The sequence below is a fragment of the Aulonocara sp. 'chitande type north' Nkhata Bay genome, linkage group LG7 (genome assembly GCF_057382095.1).
Source record: "Aulonocara sp. 'chitande type north' Nkhata Bay isolate Kocher_YH1m ecotype deep benthic linkage group LG7, A_spYH_male_GT1.1, whole genome shotgun sequence".
NCBI classification, from domain to species: Eukaryota; Metazoa; Chordata; class Actinopteri; order Cichliformes; family Cichlidae; genus Aulonocara; species Aulonocara sp. 'chitande type north' Nkhata Bay.
This window is the reverse complement of record NC_141350.1, coordinates 41,347,438-41,369,369: the sequence shown is the minus strand read 5'-3', so window position 1 is coordinate 41,369,369 and position 21,932 is coordinate 41,347,438. Positions and strand designations below refer to the sequence as shown.

Here is a 21,932-nt window from a genome sequence, read left to right as displayed (position 1 = left end):
CAAGGAGGAAAGACATGAAAAATGATCTTAGAGAAGCAATCGTTACCCACATATCAACCTGGGAATGGTTATAAGGCTATTTCTAAATAGTTTTCAGTCCATCATTATAAAGTAAGAAAGATTATAGTGAAAGACATTCATGACATTTGCCAATCTTTCCAGGAGTGGATGTTCCAGCAAATTCACTCAAAGGTCAGACTGTGAATGCTCAAAGTAACTGCAAAAAACCAAAGAGCTACATCTCAGACTCTACAAGCCTTGGTTAGCATGTGAAATATTAAAGGTCATGACAGTGCATTTCGAAAAAGACTGCGCCGTATGGCTTGTTTGGAAACATTGCCAGGAAAAAGTCTTTTCTCCCTGTAAAGAATATAGCAACACGGTTTAGTTTTGCAATGTTGCTTCTGAAAAATCATCAAAACTTCTTGACCAGTGTGCTTTAAACAGATGAGACCATCATGTCTCCAGTGTTTGGCCATAATGCCACAGCGACAAACACCTCACATTAATTTTTAAGGGATGACGAGATGTTGGCTTGTTTTGCAGCCACGGGACCTGAGCACCTTGCAGTCACTGACTCAGTCATGAACTCTTCTGTAAAGCAAAGTATTTTAGAGTCAAATATGAGACTAAATGTCTGAAAGCTAATGCTTTGCCAAAACTGGTTCAACCTGACTGAAATGCTGTGGTACGACCATAACAGAGCCGTACACGAATGCCTGCAAACCTCAATGAACTAAAGTAACGCTGTGAACAAGAGTGAGCCAAAATTCTTTCAGAACAATGTGGGAAACTAATAAAGTCATACAGAAAACGATTACTTTAAAGTTATTGCTGTTAAAGGTGGTTCTACAAGCTACTGAATCATGGTTAGTTTTTAAACTAACCTTTTGCATTTTAGCTAAGTTTCTGTTAAATAAATAATGACATGGTGATGTGTCAATGTGTCCTGCGTTGTTATTCATCTCAGGTTGCATCTACATAATGATAAGACTTTGAAAGGAACAGATTTTTAAAAATTATTTTGTGGTATACAAAACTTTAGAAGTGAAAGAGGGTGCAGTTTGTTTTTCACCTGACTGTGCAACATGCTTACCGTGCAGTTATATTTGACACAGTCATCCCAGAACCGTGAGGCAGAGAACTTCTTTCTGATGACTACAGTCATGCCGTGTATTAGGCACTGGCCAACTCCCACAATGTTTCCTTTAGACAAAAAATAAAAAAATAAAAAAAAAATAAGCAAAAACTGTTTAAACCAAAGCAATTATCAGATGAACGTAGATATCGCTATCTACGTTCCAGAAAACTGAACAATGATAGCTAAGAGTTAGAGACGGTTGACATATTAGCATTTGCAAACTGGCCTTTTATAATTAATCTTTCTATCTGCAAAAATTACAACACAACATTGTAGTAAGAAAACATGAACCAGTGAAGTCTCTCCAAGTTTGAAGAGTTATAATTAGTATCTTACTGTAATAGACAAAATTTACATCTATGTTTGTTTTTATTATCCACCAAGTCCTCCCACACAATCACAGGGTGATGAACCAAACTTGAAGCTTGGCACCGCCTGAAGGTTCTTATCAGATTTTATTTCATTAAGATGTTGTCATGTTGCCTAGCAACCACCTAGCAACAGGTTAAAATGACCTCCGTATACATGATATTACAATCATCATAGTCATGTTGTTTTGCAATCACCTAGCAATTTGCTGAAATTACCTTTTTAATTTTTTTTTTTTAACTTTAACACTTAAAAAAAATAAAAGCATCGTAACATTTTGATTTCATGGTCAAGAGCACAAACAGCGCAAATAATACTGTAAAGTGGGTGCTTGCTATTAAGAAGTATCCCACTAACAACTGATGGAAACATTACATACAAAATATTTTCCACTTTTAATGTACTTAAAAGCAAATAAACAGAGATGCAGCATAGTATTTGGCATTGACTCCTCTCACATTTTCCGCTGGATTACAGCAAAACTATTTTGATCAAACACCTCAGTCCTCAAACTAGCAGTAATATTATTGGCTGTTAAATTTAGTTTTGCTCACATTTGTTCATTTAGGATCTCGCCATGTGGTTGCCTTTTGTAGAACATCAATTTCTTACATTTATTTATATTTCATTATTTTGGGATGATTAAATGAAAATATTTGTTGGGGTTTGTTCTCTTTTATATGTTTATTGTCTTAAAACATTCCTCTTATCAGCTGTTTTAAACGATTACAGGTGGTGAATGAGTTTCTTCCTTTTTGGAGGTCTTTACTGACACAGTTTTGTTTAAACCAAGAAAAAAGCAACGATTTTCTGAATAATGTATTAATCAAACTTTGGAGGAAACACTCCAACTCATTCGTAGATTAAAACACCTCCTACCTTTTTATGTTCTTTTAACAGACATACCTGCAGAGTGGTAAAGTGGAAGGCAATCATACAATACATCGTCTGATGTCATCCTAAAGCCATAATACACCAAAGCTGCCATGCGATAGTACCTGAACACCAGGGCGGGGTGACGAACAAAAAGAGAAAAAAGTCAAATGAGCAAATACAAAAGCATTTAGTTTTATTTATTCCTCTCACTTTTTAACAACACTGCTTGTTCTTTAGATGAAAGCTACATGGATCAACAAAGAGAACAGCTGCATTCCTGTGTGTCTGTTTGCCTCCTTCCTACCTGCTGTGCACAACAATAGCTGCTTTAGGCATCCCAGTGGTTCCTGATGTGTAGATGTAGAACAGGCGATCTGAAAACAGCACAGAGAGAGTAAGACAATAGCAGAATCTGGTATGAGTGGGTTTATCATGTGCTTGAGTGCTTATACTTATACATGTATGCGTAGTTTAAATGTTTACTTTTAATTTACTGCTGAGTCCTCACTTTTGATTAGTTTTGCAGGAGGGTAAATACTCACCTTTCATTTCTATTTACAGGAATATTCACAGTTTTAATTATAAAGTCCTTTTTTAAGTTACAGAACTGAAGCATGGAGACAGAAAAAAGCAGTATGACATGACTTGATTGTGAACATTGTGGATTCCATTTGTTTTCCCTTTTGCACCGTCTTAAAAAGGCAATACTTTTAGTTGCCTCGTGACAAGTCATCAGTAAATCCCTAAATCTATCAAAATAAAACAAAGGGAGATGATTAATGATAGGTATAACTCTTATTTGCCTGTGCCCATCATATCATTAATTACACAAATTCTTCATTTAATGAACATATAGTGCATTATGTGAAGAAATAGTTAAAAGGGTGTGTCTTTTTTGTGGTAAGAAATATATCAAACAGAAAAAAGTGACATTCTTGACAATTCGCTTCAGTGGAAGTTGTTTTTTTTGTGTCAATATAAGTTTAGAAATTTGATTTCACATGACTGTGACTCATTCCTTGGATCCAAAAATATTACTCGACACCTGCCAAGTAGTCAGTGCAGCTAGAGAGACAAAAATGCAAACAAATAGTTTTCTGAAATTGGTATGTTGTTTTAGTTAGAGTTGGTGCTAGGATTTTTTCATAATTTTATGACTGATAACCAGAAAAATCATTATTCAGCATTGTTCAGTGACATTTTCCTTAACCTGCAAGAAGATATCACTTTAAACCAAAAAAAGAAAATTCCAGATCCTGAATGGTTGTAAGATCTCATGGACACGGTGCTTTTACCTACGAAGCTGCGATCTGGCCGAGGGGGTAGATGAGAAGGGGCACCAGCCACCAGGGGCTCGAGGCACTCTGTTCCCTGTGGGACTCGTTTGGGATCCCAGTCTCCAGAGCAAAACATCTGCACTGCCTTCCCCATTGAACTATGGACTTCAGACACAGCTGTGAGAACAGAAACAAATTCAAATACATCAAATACATGTCACGTATCCTTATCACAAGACAGCTGCACATTGTTCAACATTTAAATACAAGAAAGCTTGCATCCTTTGCAAACTTTAATCAGTGACAAAACAAAGAGTATAGAGAGTGGTGTAAAATACAATATATACAAATGGTTAAAGGTTAAAATAACTTGAAATGTTTATAGAGAAAGCATATTGAGGTACAGTGTCACAAAAAATATATATATGTAAAAGGAAGTGAATCAGGCAAAAAAGGGAAACAACAAATCGAAACGGCTCTCGTATTTCACCTGAGGGGAAAAAACATCCAAAAGCCTTATGTCATGCCTAGGCACTAAAGCTAGTAGCTTGAATTTTGACCTATTCTGTAAAAGAGCTGTGTTTCCAATTACTTAAAGGCATAAAACACACTAAAAATCCATTACCCAGTACAGAGCCTATTCCCTCGATCTCAGAGTGACCAGCTCAAAAATCATTCACTCTTTATAGCTGTTGAGATCAGGGCTTTCCATATTGGGCAGGGACCCAAGAAGGCACCAAGAGGAGAGTGAATTACATCTACAAATAATACTTGACCATCCTACCGAGCTGTGGCAGTTTTAGATAATGAGAGTTCAAGCTCAGGTAATACAAAGGCATGTTTGCAGGTTTGTAGAGTGAGCAAAATGAGAGTTAATTCACGCAATGTCAAACATACAAAACACACAAATATGATGACATGGCATTTAACTTAATACTCACTACAATCCTAATCTTACTGGCAAGTGAAAATGACTTTTTCATTTGTTTTATCTATTTGACAGTATTTCAGATATAATGTCAAGGCTGGTGTAACCTAGGTGGAATATGCACAATTTACTTTTTTAGGTGCTGTAATTAATTTAATTGAAACAATATATTTGTTTCAATGATGATGTATAAAAACCAACATGATTTTAAAACAGTGTGTAATGGTTTGATCTAGCCCCTAACAAAAACCATAACCCTCAGTTGATTTGACCTGAACACTGTACTATCAGACGTGTCTATGTCACAGTGGTTCTGCCTTTTATCTGCCTCCTATCATGCAACACATTTCTCTGCAGAGCTCAGACCTTGGACACTGCAGACTAGTGGCAGTCCCTCCCTCATTACCTTATCCCTTCTTTGTGTTTATCAGTCATTTAAAGCTTTACTGGCTGATACTGAAGAAACACCTCCTCCAAAACCCATTTGTCTTTATGACCTCTGTGGCTGTCTCCCCTCACCACTCACCTCTCTTATTGCACAGGAACCAGAACAGCATTCATCAGCATATGACGATGCTTTACAGACTGTTATGCCTCAGCTTTCTCGTCTAACTTTCGAATCTATCCAACTTTCATCTGCCCTCTTTGCTCTTACCATCAGTTAGCTCTGAACCAAAGATCACAGCCTTGGCATTGGAGATGGTGACACAGTGGACCAAAGCATCTAGTCTTAAATTGAAGTTGATGAGAGCCGCTTCTACTCCAATTTTAGCCATGCCCAACCATATGCCCACGTACTGCGATCTGTTCTCCATGAAAAGGGCCACCACATCACCTTCCTAATGACAGAAACAAAAACAAAAAAGACAGTAATATAACTTTAAAAAGATTTGCTTTTGCTTAATTGCTTTTAATGAAGCTTTATTGTGTTGTACATCTACCTTAAAGCCTCTTTCCAATAGCAGGTTAGCCACTCTGTTGGAGTATTCATCCAACTGTCGGAAAGTCCATCTCTCCCCAGTGCCCTCGAAGATGAGCGCTGTTTTGTCCCCATGACGGTGCACCGTTTCAGCAAAGATCTTGGGAATAGTGTTCTTCTCTCTGAGGTGGCGCCTGACGTTCAGTTTCACCCGCAGTAAAACACTGGCTGCACTGAAGGAGCAAAAGAAAACATTACTGTAAGAGAACAAATAACTTAATGATTCCCAGCAACATTAGCCATTTCACTGTTCATAATTTGCTGTTATTTTTTTGCACTTTAAAAAAAAACAAAACATTAGCATTAACATTTGCAGCTCATCTGCTTAAATCCACACCATGTATCAATAGATCTGAGAAATGAACAAAGACAACTTGATGTATCCTGTCTTTTGGCAACAAACATTTGTCTAACGATCCACCAAATTCCCTTTTGCAAAAATACATAAACCACCTTTTAAAGAAGCTGTACTTGAATGTATTGCGAACTGTATCCAAACCACATTACAAAGCATAAAATATTTCAACAGATATGGCTTGGAGGCCCACAAGGTCAAATTATGCATGAATGGCAATTCTCAGCACTTTACATTTGTGGTACAAAGGTAGTGGTCAATCTCCTGAGCAGTGAATAATTACAGAAATGTCATAAAAAAAACAATAAGCCAAAGTACTTCTTGGCTAGAGTGAGGTAGCGACAATATGCTTATCATTATATAAGAGAGTTATTTCATGATGGTCTAGATAAGCATTTATTGTTGCACAGCTAGTTGAGGCTAATTACTTTCTTTTGTCATGCCTTTTCTTACTCATACGGATCTATTGCTTAAGAACAGTACCCATTATAAAACTATAGCCTATTTATTTCTAATGCCTTAGTGACTCTTACAATGTATATACCTGAGCTTTGTCACACAAAAATGCCTCATCAACAGCTCGTGAGTCACTGTGTGAAATATATGATTCGTTAAGATCCAATGCTGCACAGAGTCTTTCTAACCTTGACACTTTAGACAATAATACAATTGATCAATAATACAACTTAACGTCATAATTCTAATCAAGCAGATGCCTGAAGCAAAGATAATAAAATGTATAAACAAGACTAAACATTAGATGTGGCTAGCACATTTTCTATGACAATTTAACAGAAAAGGAGGACAAACAGTAATATTTCGTTCTCTAATCATGAGAAAACTGGGTGACCTTTGTATATAATGGGTCCCTGAATGGCAGTAATCCCTAATGGGTAGATTATTGTGTCGCTGTTCCCCTAAAGAGATAATTTACAATTTCCTGTTTTAAGATTACTGCAGCTATTGAGGAAAAAAGGAAGTTAACCTCAAACCAACTACAATGCCAGTTTCCACTTGTAAATACTGGCTTTAGGTATGCCACTTAAAACATTTGCTCCTACCCTTCTCTCTGTCCTCTGGACCTTTTGTCTTAAATATTTGAGATTGCGTGTTTAGAAACAGGTACAGAAGGAATATCTAGCCAGCTCTTAACAAGGGCTTAGGAACTAACCCTTGTTCGTGACAATTATGTGGTGAAGATGAGAATTTATCTGCAACTGTGAAACAACTTGCATGGATTTCTCCTGTTTTTGCAGATTTAGCACTGTGTGACTATTGAGGTCACATTTAACTCTGTCTGAATTTCAGAGCCAAAACTACAGGAAATTGGCCACTGGGTCACAGTTAAAAGTGACATAGCTCATGCCAAATGATTTGGAAGACATAATGCATCTATGGTCCAATTTTATGATTTTGCATTTAGCAAACAAACATAATTCCAATGCTTACTGTAAGTCTCTGCCAACTGTTTTGGCAAAGATATCCAGGAAGTTCCATCCTCCACTTCCCAGATAGAAGATCAGGATGGCTGGAAGAACCTGGTACCAGGGCAAGCCCACCAGCAGCCTCAACACAAAAAGCAGGGCAGTGCAGCATGCTAGACGCATCATCCTGAAAGAATGCAAACACATATAAATAGATACAGAAGGGTCTGCCAGCCCCCTCTGTATCTACTGATCACAAACATTTCAGGCCAAATGACTGAAAGGTTACGTGCACGTTATATGAGCAAACAGAATTTTTGAATCCACTTCCTTAGAACTCAACACCTTAACAATGTTATGGTCTATGGTTTTGTTTACATATCTGCAGTCCATTTCAATCCACTGAGTCAGCTCTGGTAGACTGAAGTTGCGGTGAAGGGTTACCATTTGAAATAGCGGAAATTTAGAGGCTTGGGTGACCTCTGGGTATTCATGATTACAGATGAGATTGTAAAACATTTATAAAATGTGTTAAGCTGGGTGGAACCCTTAAATTTTCTCTTCTTGCTTGAAGGAGAAAACAAAAAGAAGCCTAAAGGCTCTGTTCTGAATTCACAGCAAACAGTCTAAAGTGACAGCAGACAGCACATGCTGACACAGTTTCCCAGTTGCCACCTGATACAGCCAGGAAGATAAGCCTAAACAGTAAATGATATCTTCACACCCATGTTTGTTATTTTTTAAATAGCCTTTAAGCACAATACATATAGAGATGATTGATTTCAGTTCATCATCATCAAAAGGCCATTTTATAACCCCCTCAATGCCTCCATACATCTGGCTGTAATTGTGATGATGTTAGCTCCATCATGCAAATTCAATAACTCCACTGCTAAAATATAAACAAGCACAGAGGAGAGCTCTGTGTGGACGATTACATTACCCTGAACCTCAAACAGATCGACGTGATGGGTTCGAGGGAAAGAGATGCATTAAGGGGAGAGGTGGCCACTTCCCGGTAAGAAAAGAGCTTCATCATTCGCTGATGCCGAACCCGGAAATTTTCATGGCGCGTAGCATTGCGGTAGAGGCTGTGGCAACGACAGGGGGAAGGCTCAACCCACTGTTGGCAAGGTTACACCTCACTAACCATGCCATGTGCATTTCAGACGAAGCCTTTTTTATTGCAACAACGTTGGCCAAAATCATCAAACTGATATAGGTTATCATGGTAACAGGCGCGCCAGGGAAACAGGATGCGCAGCGTATTGTGCGCATCGGCTTAAAGGAAGCGGACAGCGTGACACCATGAGCAGCTTCTTTCAGGAGATGAAGATGAGGCATATGGTGTAATCGCACGGTTTGCTTGTCGGGGACAAATGGCCGTCTCAAATGTAAACATCGGACACCCCGAGTCCCGTCAGCGGGTTAATCGCTGACAAGGAGATGACGAGCCGCCGCTGCTCCTCTCTCCTTTCTTCTGGCGAATAATAAACGGGCCGGTCCCTCAAACACCACGCCGATCGATCTGGGCTGAGGCAGGGACCCATTTCCGTTTACATACCTTGCACCTCCTTCACAGCATGCAGGTACGCAGAAATCCCAAACGTGAAAGTCGTTGTGTGCAATTCCACCTTGATCGGCTTACAGGCTAGCCTGGTCGCCCCCCCCACTCTCTCCCTCCCTCCGCTCTTCACCGCCGCTCGGTCGGCTTGACAGAGAAACGCACACGGGCTGACACAAGCACTGGGATCCCCCCCTTTGTTAATATCACAACGACCCGCTGCTCCTTCTTCGAAATCGCCTGGCAGTCTCCGTCGACTTTGATCCCACGATCATCATCCGTTCATTGTCATAATCATCAATATTATCACTGGCTTCATTGTAGCCGATAAGCTCACTAGCAGGCGTAATTCAAATGACCTTATAATTTTCTTACTTGCGCCCGCCCACTGCCGTCAGCGTCAAATCAGTGAATCAGGAATAAGAGTTGACGGACGGGTGCAACAGCCAATCAAGAACATGAATGTACATCTTTTTCTACGTCACATCCAGCAGGAGGCGGGTGTTTGCGGTTCAGGAAATGCGGTGTGGCCCAGCAAGCTCAGTTAACGAGGCCAGCACGCGCAGCAGTTTCAACGTGGTTGTGACAAGGCCCTGATGCAAAATGAGTACGCCTCTTTATGCCATTCACTCATTACTCTGCTGCGACCTGCTAGAAATTTTCTTTAAGCCTATGTATGTCAACACAGGAGCTCCCGGAGGACTGTGGAATTAGGAAGGGCAGGTTTTCGAACAATAGCGACAGGATTAACCCGTCCTGTGTTCCAGAGAGGACTCGGATCTACTATAACATCTGTAACTTGCCATTTTTCAGTACAAAGGCTAGGTTGATTGAAAATAACATTAAGTTATTTGAACTCCTCGTAGATGTCACATACATTCTTAAATGTACGACTGCTGAGCCAGACAGAACTGCTCTCAAGTGTTGCAATAAAACTTTGGCACCAAACAATTTCTATACTACATGTTGGCTCATGAATAATTGTGAATAATTGTTTTTGCTTTACGGACTGCTGCAACTTCAAACCAAGAAATGTCCTGTTGTCTACATTTACAGAACACAAGGACGTTGACATTTTACACAGTGCTTATACTAGCAACGTGACATCTCTTGAATTGCACTGCATAACCAGGGTGGATTACAAAAAGTCTACGATAGCAGGCCGTTGAGAGCCACTGGTGCAGGTCAACAAAGGACGCGCTCCCAGTGGTCCCGGAGAGATCTGACAAGGAGAGACTTGTTTGGAAATTCTTGCAAAAAACATGTTAAGTGTAACCTTGGGTCAAATAGTGGACTCGATCTGTGGTAATACCAAGGAGTCACAAAAAGGTGATAAGTTTTACAACACAATTATCATACTGCTATCCCATACACACTAGTGTTTGAGATCTTAGCTGAATGATAAAGAGATGCAATTATCAGGGCAAGAAAATTTGACCAGCTTCGACCTGCCAGTGATAGATTTCCATTCAGTTTCACAAGCAGATACAGATGCCAATCAAGTTAATGAGAGTATCACAGGCGTTGTCAAACTCTTGATAGCAGATGACACTTATCACTGATTCTTAGATTGTATTATGCATGCTATGCTTTTTTTCGGTACATCAAGTCCACCAGAGCTTTTGTTTTTCAGAAGTTCAAGTGCTGACAGACAGGAAACTATAAATATCTGTGAAAGTTGCCCAGTACCCTTTCTTAAATTAGGTGAAGGATGTGAATTGAAACAAAAAGACGGTGTATCTTTATAAATTGTGATATTTAAGCATCTCATTTATTAAATTCATGTCACTTACTGGTAGTACAGTTTAACACTCCAGTATTCTTATCTTTTCTGTAAATAACAAACCAAACAAGCAAAGTTAGAAAACGACTGCCATTTGAGTAGCCAGTACAGACAGGCCTTTACTTTAGTTCTATTTAGGTAAGCTCAAACATTTAAATTAACCCTCAGCAGCATTTACATCCTTGTACACACAGACAGATCTTGAAAGACTGGAATGAACCCACTGAAAGGTTTGAATAGCTAGACTATTTTAAATACCATGCCAGCATAATGGAAAAATCCCAGTGTCCTTTCATTATCAAAATTGTTAACCAAGAAAAAAGGGGACATCAAATCTATTAATAAGTTTGTGGTCTTTAACTTTTTTTTCCTGCAGTTTTCTTTGTCAGAAGAACCGTCCTCACCATTTTATTTTCATTTTCTCTTTTTGTTCAGTCATCCAGTTCCAAACCAAAGTGAGCGTAGAGATCTCGTGTGGTGGTCCCTCTCAGAGCAGCTGCAAGACAGGTTACAGGGTCAACTCCCTCTAGCCTACATTTCAAACAAACCACAAAACACTGAACAGGCCAAGAGTACAGCACCGAATAATTAATCAGGCTAAAGACGAGGCTTGCACTTGGTAAAAGGGGTATGAACAGAAGTATTTAAAGGATATTGATAATCTACATTGTGTTTTATTACCAATATTTTAAAGATTTCCAGTTACTTAGCCCCGCTAGCTGAATCTTGGGGTCGTTAGTATTCTACAGAATCAAACTATGCTGAATTATGTCGGGTCCAGCCTGATAGATAAGTGCTTGGCAAAGAAAGGCAACTAACAAATATTAGACTTTTTATATGCCCTAACTGCCAAGGTCAGTACGAATCTGTTTATCCAACAGTCAAAAAATGAAAACACACACACGGCAAAAAAACCTGCAAATACTTTTTAATAAATTACCTATTAATATTGTTTCAAAGTGTTTTGTTAGTAAAAATGAAGTGAGAATGCTTTCAGGTAGATAAATTAAACTATGCAAAGTGGAATAAAAAAGTACAATCAACATTTGGCCTCACTATTCTTTTTTTGTCTTTAAAACAGAATCAGTCAATACACATGGCATTTAGGTTACTACAGTGACCTTGGAGCACTATGCATAGTTCTTTCAGTCTCAGGTGTTTCTGCCTCTTTATATAATCTAAGACCACCTGTGTGATGTTGACACCACAGTCGTGTGCTACAAAGCAAGCTCAACATAGCCAAGCTCTGATATGTCAGCTGACTTTTCTTTTTAAGGATCAGTTCAGTGCCGCCTATTTCAACAGAGACATCGGGACAGGAGAACAGCAGACAGAGGTCTATAAAGAAAAAGCTGTAAAAGTAGAAGAGTGATAGGTAACAATGCTAGGAGACAAAATGTTACTACACCTTTTACCATTTACTTTTTACATGAACACTCCACATTACAACATCAAAACGGATCCATTTAAAACAACGACAACAACGCATTTATGTCAGACACAATCCCATAACACGATGAAGAAGTTGTGGAAACCACTTTAGATTTTAGCTGGTCACAGTGAAGTTGATTTTCCTTAGTTGATATTCTCCTTGATAACTAGCCTACAAGTAGAGTGATATATTATCTGACCTATGTTGTGCGTATTTCCTGTAATTCCAGCAGTTTAAAACAGACTTGGTAGAAGATTAGGTTCAAGCATAAAACATGTAAACATTTTCTACATCACCAATTGAATGCATGCAAATTCCTGTGACCATGCAGCGCATGTTGCACTGCTGTAACTTTGCTGTGTGACTTTACTGCAGGCTTCCTTTGGAGGTATTAGTACAGTATAAACATATTCCTTAAGCAGAGAATCTAAAATCAAATTTGGAGCATGTTGTCTTGAAAAGAATCAGTTGAGATGTGGTGCCTACAGCAGATTTTAAATGGAATATAACTCTGAATCAGGTTATGTGTTTAGTTACTATGGTGACCTAACGCGGTAAAAGAGAGCCACCTTTATGGCTTTAGGCTTGTTACAACTCGCTAACTCATTTGTGCTTCACAGTACACCCCTCAGGGCTCAGTGGAGACAATGTTCTGTTGCAGGACTCGTTCTTATTTCAGCAACGGCTGTGGGGTGGATGCTGGATGTCACAATGAATGATAACTTTGGCACCTACCAGATCCGCCTTTAACGATACTGTATGACAGATTAAACTTAAATTCTTGGCATAGCGCCTGGTAATAATAATGATGATAATGATAATGCCAACATCTAATTTAAGCATTTACTAAGAAGGTGGAAGGAGGTTTTAGTAATTACGCATCCTGCTTGTTGTCTCTTAAGTCTCATGACATTTAATTTGAAATAAAATTTAAAAAACTCTCTCTGAATACTAAACTAATTTTGGGCTAAAGGGATAAATAAACTTTGCCATCGTTTGTTATAAGGAGTCTGTGTACCAGGAAAAATGGACAGACTAAAGTTTTGATTTAGAAAGTCTGCATGTTGAATATGTTCAAAATAATCATCTGAGAAGGTAAATGCTATATTTCCCTAATTGTGAAGCAGATAATATCAAATTAAATCCAAAATCATGCAATGGTGATGCAAACACCAAATTCGGTACAATTTGGCCCCTTGTATAATAATATTTTCTGATTAGCCACATGAAAATCACATTTTTCAAGAAGGCAGCCAATATGACCCATGAAAAAGTAGTTTTTGCATTTAATTGCTACATAATTTACTGATTTTCATTATCTTGTGTCAATTTCTATGTTTTGAAGCATGCAGCATTTGCTTACTTTTCTGGTATATTATTAGGCTAGTAGCGCTACTGCATGGGGTAAATGGGGCATGGAGGTAGGAGCAGTGCCTTTGTTTCAGCATTCAGCCACATCCCATGGATGAACTACTGACACTGGTCCTCACCACTATCTGTCATCTGTGACTCCCAAGAAGTTGCCTGTGCACAGCATACCCTGGTCAACAACATTGGTTCGTGGGCTAAACTAGGTGAGGGAAGCACACAGAAGATCCAGTTTATGTGATGAAATTCATTTATAGCTCTGACATTGATGGCATATAAAGTCATAGATAAACTTCTGTTTTCTCAGAGATGACGGCAATAAAACAGAGTTGTTCAAGTTGCTAGCCAACAAGGTTTGTGAATCTGACACAATCAGTAGTCCAGTGATTGCTACAAGAGGGCCTCTTGTAGCAATCACAAGTACCAAGTGCCTAGATGCTGTCTCAGCCAAGAGGTGGCTGACACTGGGGTATACGAGAGATGCAACTCTGACTAGACGTCAGTAGCTCATTCATTAACGCAAAGGGCACCAATGTGTTCATTATAGCATTGTAGACAGTGGGAAGGAAAAACTGAATTTTAACAGGAAGAAACCTCAGGCAGAACCAGGCTTAGAGAAGGGAAGCCATCTGCCGTGACCAGTTGGGAGTGATGGGAAGAAGACAGGACAAGAGACAAACTGTGGAAGCTCAGGGATCACCTGATCCAGCAATAACTATTAGCTTAATCAAAAAGAAAAGTTGTGAGCCTAATTTTATAAGTAGAGAGGGTGTCTATTTCCCAAATCCAGATTGAGAGCTGGTTTCACAGAAGAGGGGCCTGAAAGCTGAAGGCTCTGTCTCCCATTCTACTTTCAAATACCCTACGGACATAAGGACATGTGTGATGAAATTATTAAAACCTTTGTTAAACTTAGACTCCTTCTGAAGCGTCTGACGATGACCTGCATCATCTGAAGCACTTTGTCATAGTGATGTATGACTAAACAAGTTCATGAGTAAGAAGTGAGCCTTGCATGGAGAGAGAAGAGCTATTCCATCATCAAGTGCAGCCCTTAGGGACCATGCAAAGCATGCTGCCTACCAGGCAGGAATCATCTGGGGCTGGGCTAAGGCTGAGGAAGAAGTCTGTACAGTTTCATGGACCACACTCCCTATAATAGCTGCATGCTGCCAGGAACTGACCAAGTATGGATGTAAACATGAGTATAGAGGCAGATACTATCACCATGAACATTTTTGCTTTCTATGCTGTTTTTATTGCTGAAGTAGTTGTTAATAAAATGTTTGCAAAAATGTGTTGATCTACTAAAGACACAACAAAACTGACTGAACATTACTTTCAAAATAATATAATACATATGCATATATATCTTACAGCTAGGCTCTTGATAATGGGAAAAATGAATCTGAGATGTTTAAACTTGTATGTCTGATTTTCAATGATCTTGGTGTCCAATCAGCAATCTTAATTTTTCAAACAGCTAATCAAGTAATTGTGCCAAATTTGGTGCTTGTATCACAATCTACACCATTTTTCTGTTATATTCTATGACCACCTTTTCAGCAATTTCAGAAGTGAAAACCTTAAAGTGGTGAATATATGCAAAAAAGGGAAAGATTTTAAGTAGCAACATGAACTCAGACAAACAGTCAGACAGACAGACAAATGGACATGAGACAAAGGACATTTGTCTTTAAAGGGTAATGCAGGGCATCTCCTCTTGTCTCCTCACTCCAGGGCCTGCCCACCCAACTCCTCCCTCTCAGAATAACAGCATACAGTACAACAGCAACTCATTGCGTTAAGTGTAGAGCTTTTGTGAAAGTGTGTGCTTGAGAGAAAGAAGGGAGAAGAAAGAATGACGGCACGTCTTTGTATTTGAATATATATGCACGTGTTACTGAATGCATGCATCTATAGACAGAGATTGTAATTGTGTGTCAGCCTGCGGGTGATGAGAAAGACAGCTATTGTGTCAGAGGGGAAATGCCATCTCCGTTCACTAAGAAGTCATTATCATCGTGACTCTTCACTGTACTGACAGAGAACTTGAAGAGAATGCTAATTTAACTCAGCACAGTTTTACTATGAGAGATCACCTAACTTTTCTACACAGACTGTTCATAGGTGGGAAATAAGTATATTGGTGCACTGTACATTTAAAATCACAGACTAAAATGGGAAGGGAACATCAAGATTTTATCTACAATAAAACACACACACCCTTAGGTAGTATGACATGACCGTGAATCACCAGAACTCCTTCCAGTATGAAAACTGAACTTCACCCTACTTACTCAACCTTGTGCAGCTGCAGAACAGGGATACAAAAAAACCCTTATGATTATGATAAATTACAATTACCCTTTTAGTAAAAAGGTGAAATTCCTTTTTTGGTCAGAAAACCTTTTGAACTCCACAAGAAGGGGAGAAATGTGTGGGCAGCATGCCAGTGATGTACAAGCATTATCTGATATGCAAGTTAATTAATTTAATTACTAAAAGTTAGTACCAAATTTGAAACCCATTCAATATTAGCCAATATAATCACTGAGCACAAAAACTACATGATTTTTAGTGGCTGACCTTTTAAAAAAAAAAAAAAAAGGTCAGCCACTAAAAGTCAAGTCATTTTTTTTCTAAAGAGTTTTTATAAGCAATCCCATGTGCAGCATATTATTAATTACTGCATAAGGTTTACTAAAAATACTTCTGTTTCAACAGAGAAAAAAAAAAGCAGGCACACCCCTCTTTGCTGCCCTCCAGTGGCTGACTGAGGAGGTTAAATCTTCCATTATAATTCTTAGTTTACATTTTTTTTAATACTCTCACACTTCTCATCACAATGTACGTTTATGGTTATGCAGCAAATTAACCAACACTCATAGTTAAAATTTAATTCAAGTGGACTTCACATGTCATGGTTGTAAAGAAGGTGTAGTGGATAGAAAGATCCACACACCCCTGCTAAAATGCCCAGTTTTAGTGATGTTTAAAAACAAAAAAACAAAAACAATGACCTAAACAAAAGAATGACTTTAACATTTTTTGAAAGACCCAGCCAGACCTCAGACCCGAATGCAACCGAGTCTGTGGAGTGACCTGATAAGGGCTGTGCATAAGATAGCCTCATAATCTGACAGATTTTCCACAGAGTAGGAAAATATTGGTAAGTTTAGATGTGCCACCCTAAACGCCAGAATGCTCTATTAAAATTAAAGGTGTGATTAAGGGAACATGTCCATGACCCATCATCTAAAAAAAATAAAGGTACTACTGCATTCATCCCTATATAAATATCAGTTTAGTCCATTAGATGATTGCCAGGTAACATTTGTGGAAATACAATTGATGTTACTGTTGTGAAATTAAATTGAAATGGTGGTTTTATAACGTTGTTGTGATGCATCAATGTTAAAAATGGGTCACTTAAGCCTGTTGATAGGTAAGTGGCTGTTAGGCAACATGATGATGTATTAGTACCTCAGATAGATAAGAAGTGTCATGGGACAAACAGAGAGAAATTTGGTGTATTATAATAAGATAGTGTTAGTGACTGATAAACATTTTCATCACTTGAAGAAAATACTATGCCCAGTGTTTACAAGAGTTGATGCTCAGGGGGAATGTTAATTACTGAATCACAGTAATATTCACATCAGCAGTTATAACATCATTAATAATATACCTTTATCATTTTAATTTACCAAGCTTCACTTATTACTACATACATTGAATGCTACTTAAAGCTTGAACTGAAATTTCTTTTTCTCTCTTACCTATACGACCCAGGAGTGACTGCCCAATGTCTTTGATGTCGTTGTATTCATGCAACTTATCAATATGATGCTCCAGCTCCTCTACTCTATAGCCCCTAAAAACATATACGCACGCATGGTCTCAGCAGATTTATGCAAAAGGTCATATGCAGGCAAAGGCACAAAATTATAAACATCTAAAAAAGATAAACTGCTATGTGCAGGTGGACGATTAAATCTGAGTTCTGTTCATCTAATGATTCAATGAACCATCACTACCCATAGCATTGAAGTTGGACCTCAAGACAGAAATACAGCAAGAACAACACAGCTGTACTTACTCAGCCTCCAGCTGTGCTATCTCTGTATCCAGCTGCTCTCTTCTCCTCTCTAGCTCCTCCACCTCCTCTGCAGGGCTGACTTTAGCACTCTCAAGTACTTGAAGCTGTGACAATCATAACAGAATAAGGCATGTGTGGCATGCTATGGGTGATTGTTTGTGTGTGTGTGTGTGTGTGTGTGTGTGTGTGTGTGTGTGTGTGTGAAAAAGAAGACAGGAAAGCTACTTACAGGTGACTTGAAGTGGGAATGTATTTTCTTAAACTTTGATAATGGAGTTCTACAAAAAGAAGGAATGAATTAATGATGAAAAAATATGGATACAATTAGATGCAATTATGTTAAGCCAACAACAGCAACAATAGCTTAGTTGCAGTAAAGGTACTCAAGATCGGACAATTGTTTAAGTACACAATAAACACATTATGTCACTTGTGTTTTAAGTTAAGTAAACTTCATCTTAAAACATTAAACTTGGAGCTTTGGCTAGGTGACAGGAATTATATTTTACGATATGGCTAAAAATATAATACCTGCGAGTAAATTGCCTGTTTTTCTTTTACAGAAGCTTGCTGTTATTTTACAAATTATTTTATTTGATGTGTTAAGCAAAAAAGAAAAAGAAAAGAAAAAAAGAAAGAAAACAACACGTAAAGTTTACATGTAAATCAAGCCTCAAAACGTGAACAGAATAAACGAAGCACCCAGATGAACCGCTCGGCTGCAAATACAAGTTGCTCTGTAGTTGGTGGCTGGCGTTAACGCTAACAACAATGGTAAGCTATCCTCACAGTTACCTTTTTAGCTGTCCTTTCTTTGAGTCATTTCCCTCCGGTGTCGAAACTGGGCAGTGACTTTCACAAATAGTTTCAACGGACTGCTCCGTGTTCATATTGCCTTAAGGAATTATATGTGTTAGTGTTGGTTTAATACAACATCGGACAGCTGAACACGGAAAAGGAAGTTTGCAGTTCGCGGCTAATGGTAAACAGATTGATAGCGTAATTTGATTGGTTGTTGAAAACGAGAGGCGGGATTTAGAGACTATTGGTCAACCCAGAGTTAACTCAAAGTCCTCACAGTTTCAGGTGATTTGTTGGGGTAATACCTTATATTTTATTGTTAATGACTGTCCACAGATACTGACGTGTTTAAGTATTTATAATTACATTGTTGCATTCTATACATTATTGTTTCATTTGACGTAAACTCCGCCTGGCAACCAAGGGGACACTGGACTCAGTTCATTTTGCAATTTCCTGTTTCATTGCAAAACAAACAAACAAGCAACAACAAAACATTAAAACAGGTCGTTGAACCAGTGTGCATATATGACCCTAAACACACAGTATGCTCAAATTTGTTTGCAATGTAATGTAATGTGGCTGTATTTCGAAAATGTTAAAATAATAACTCCCTGTATCTCGCAAAAAACACATTTTTGCACGCCTTTTTAAACTGATCCATGCTTAGACATTACTTTATCGGTTTCAAGTGCAAGTTACAAGTGATTATGACCTTTTTTTTTTTAGTCCAAAAGAGACTTAAAACAGGTCCACGTGCTCCAAAATCAGTCCGCTCCTCAGCCACCCTGCTCCAATTATTGCACCAATAACTTGCTGTTACTGTAACGACATTTTCATTAACAAATTGTATGACTTTATTTTACTTGTAGTTGTACAAGTATGTCAATAGAGTTCACCTGAGGGGTGCATAGTGAGTGACCAGGGCCAGTCCATAGTGACCCCATTGTGTATATTTTTAGAATTTCTTTTTTTATTGACTCTTTTTTTAAATATACATTCTCTTTGAGCTTTATATATATTCTAAAATGATATAGTCATTGGAGTAAAACAGTAGTTAATTAATGTTTCCAGTCACACGTCCAGCACAGATGCCACCACTATGTCTAAAAGGTTCGAAGAATAGTTTCCTTGAAACGCATTGGGCAGTTAATTTTCTCAAGTGGCCACATGAGAAACTGGGACTGTTGTGGCGGGCTGCACAATGGTGCTAAAATCAAAAACTTCAGCTGATTGTTGGGCCCTTCACAACAGTCCCAATCTCTCAAGTTCCCCCTTGAGAAAGTTAATTGTCCACCCCTGCTTTATGACCAAAAAATATTAATATTGCAACGATCCAATGTCTGCACTCACCATCAGATGGCGCTAAAGTACTGCTTAAGTTGACTCCATTATTTCCCTCTTTATCTCATCTCTCACTTGATTTCCTTTCACAGCACTTACAGGCTCTCTTTCATCCCCCTCGTCCCCTCCCATCCCCTGTCTGAAACAACCCACACACGTCTTGACTGAAAAGAATATTGCATAATCAGAGAGATATGCTGTGGCATATATTCATGGACTAATCTAAATAGAGTTTACTCTAGACGGCTCACCAAACAAGCTGCCTCTCAGATAGATTCAAAGCCACCAGAACTCTAAATCTAAATCTGTGGTAGATTATCAAAGCAAAAGGTCACGTTCAATCCAAAAACACACGCACACACAGACACACACTTTTCACCACATATTTGGGCCAGACTTTTTCCAGTTCAGTTCACTGGGTTAGTACAAAAGGACGAGGGATACATTAAAGGATTTAACTCTTAAAAAAACAAAACAAAAAAAAAAACATCAAATAGAAAAAGTCTTCACAGAGACAAAAAAGCAGGTGAAGCAGGAAGAGAAAGACAGACAAATTGTGTATCTAGGGGGAGCTGATGTTGGGGTGTGGTGGACATAAAATCCAGTCCATTTTGTGTTATGTCCTCGGGATTCATTGCTTATTTATTGGTTGTTATACAGAAACAGAGAGCATGGGGAATGAAAAATTCAGACAGGAGGAATGCCCTTTCCTCCTTTCAGAAATTGCAATATTACACACACTGGGCAGTAATGGCTCCAGCATGCAGTCATGTCTGCGTGTGGGAAAGAGAGATTTATGGAGGATGTCTATTTCTGCCTATCTCTGACACAGCAGTAAAAATCAGAGAGTGATGTGTGTTTCTGTTCCCGACAAGATCATTTATCTCCAAGTCTAAGTTTTGTTAATTTAAGGGAATATATACAAATTACTGCATTAATGATAAATTGCTTGGATTTCATAGCAAGATAACAGTGGTAATGCCAGTGTATGTCTGTATGTTATAATTATACTTTGAGCAAAGTGTTTCATCAATTCATGGTTGGTTTTAAATGTAGGTTGTATTTCTAGCAGCCAGTGTGATGTCCACATTGGTAGCAGAGAGTCTTAGGGATGAAAATCCATCCATCCATCCATTCGCTTCCGCTTATCCTTTTCAGGGTCGCGGGGGGCGCTGGAGCCTATCCCAGCTGTCATAGGGCGAGAGGCAGGGTACACCCTGGACAGGTTGCCAGTCTGTCGCAGGGCTAACACACAAGGACAGACAACCATTCACACTCACATTGACTCGCACATTCACACCTAGTGGCAATTTGGATTATCCAATTAACCTATCCCCACAAGCTGCATGAAAATATAAAGGAATATTTACAAGAAATAATACCTTATGAGCAACCAGCTGTGCAATATTTGGTTACAGTTGCCACATTTGGTCATAGTGTCGATGTTTAAAACCAAAGAAAACATCTAAACTAGCTCAGGCAGGCAACTTGTACTGCACTGTATCATAAAAACGAATATGCCAGACTCTCCTCTCATCATGTACCAAATGCACCCTCCCAAATTGGCAGTGTAATGAAGCTGCAGAACTTCTCATCTCTCCCTCTGACACCATGCAGCGATGCAAGGGGTGCTGTTTCACTCCCTCAACCAACCCAGCATCCACCTGTGAGCACTGGGGTGGAGGGATATTTATTCATCTGTTTCTATGTGCATCTTATTTGTGGGGAGTGATGAGCTCAGTGCCTGGACACCAAACTCGAAGTGTAACCTATTGCTGTAATAAATCAACCATTTCAAATGTGAGTTGTTGGACCGAAGTGCACCTACACACTTCAAGAATACTGATGTGTGTGTGTGAATTTTATTGGAGACATACATGGGTGCATCATTTGATGCCGGCAGCTCCAACAGACTCTAACTAACTGCTTTCTTTCTAACTTTTTTCTGTCTAAATCTCATTTTCTTCAATCCAATATTTTCTTCAATCCTATAAGATACATAGAAGAAAGCATAGTGGAACAGGCCCCAAGAAAAGGAAGTATAAAAAAGGTCTGCCTGGAGAAGAAAAAGTAAATAGGAAGGTGAAGTGCAAGGAACATGACAGTTTGGGCAATGAGGAGGAAAAAGAGAAAAGGCAAGAAGCTTTGGGTTGGAATATTAGCTGGAAAATTTCCTATCTATCCTGTTC

At 38.8% G+C, this 21,932-nt stretch overlaps 2 protein-coding genes across 7 annotated transcripts in view; both read right to left on the bottom strand.

Annotated features, from left to right (window-relative positions):
* slc27a4 (solute carrier family 27 member 4) overlaps positions 1-17,350 on the bottom strand; it is a 31,214-nt gene extending 13,864 nt beyond the window's left edge. Inside the window, exons 1-9 of one of the 6 annotated variants that reach the window (XM_086300422.1) lie at positions 17,279-17,322; positions 11,101-11,192; positions 7,375-7,536; positions 5,533-5,743; positions 5,247-5,430; positions 3,682-3,840; positions 2,691-2,760; positions 2,417-2,508; positions 1,097-1,206 (exon numbers count right to left, since the gene is read on the bottom strand). In XM_086300422.1, coding sequence (XP_086156548.1) covers positions 1,097-1,206; positions 2,417-2,508; positions 2,691-2,760; positions 3,682-3,840; positions 5,247-5,430; positions 5,533-5,743; positions 7,375-7,536; positions 11,101-11,135 — 1,023 coding nt within the window. In that variant the 5' untranslated portion in view covers positions 11,136-11,192; positions 17,279-17,322. Of the gene's footprint in view, positions 1-1,096; positions 1,207-2,416; positions 2,509-2,690; positions 2,761-3,681; positions 3,841-5,246; positions 5,431-5,532; positions 5,744-7,374; positions 7,537-8,292; positions 8,823-8,913; positions 9,304-11,100; positions 11,193-17,278 lie in introns of those variants that run through there. The other 5 variants (XM_086300425.1, XM_086300423.1, XM_086300426.1 and 2 more) reach the window with 5 other exon arrangements.
* Positions 11,053-18,562, bottom strand: swi5 (SWI5 homologous recombination repair protein). Its single transcript, XM_086300428.1, has 5 exons — positions 18,394-18,562; positions 17,828-17,876; positions 17,599-17,702; positions 17,279-17,373; positions 11,053-11,192 (listed from the first exon to the last, which is right to left on the bottom strand). Exons 1-5 carry the CDS (start codon positions 18,486-18,488, stop codon positions 11,128-11,130), a joined length of 408 nt encoding a protein of 135 aa, XP_086156554.1. The 5' UTR covers positions 18,489-18,562; the 3' UTR covers positions 11,053-11,127.
* Positions 18,563-21,932: the final 3,370 nt, after the last annotated feature.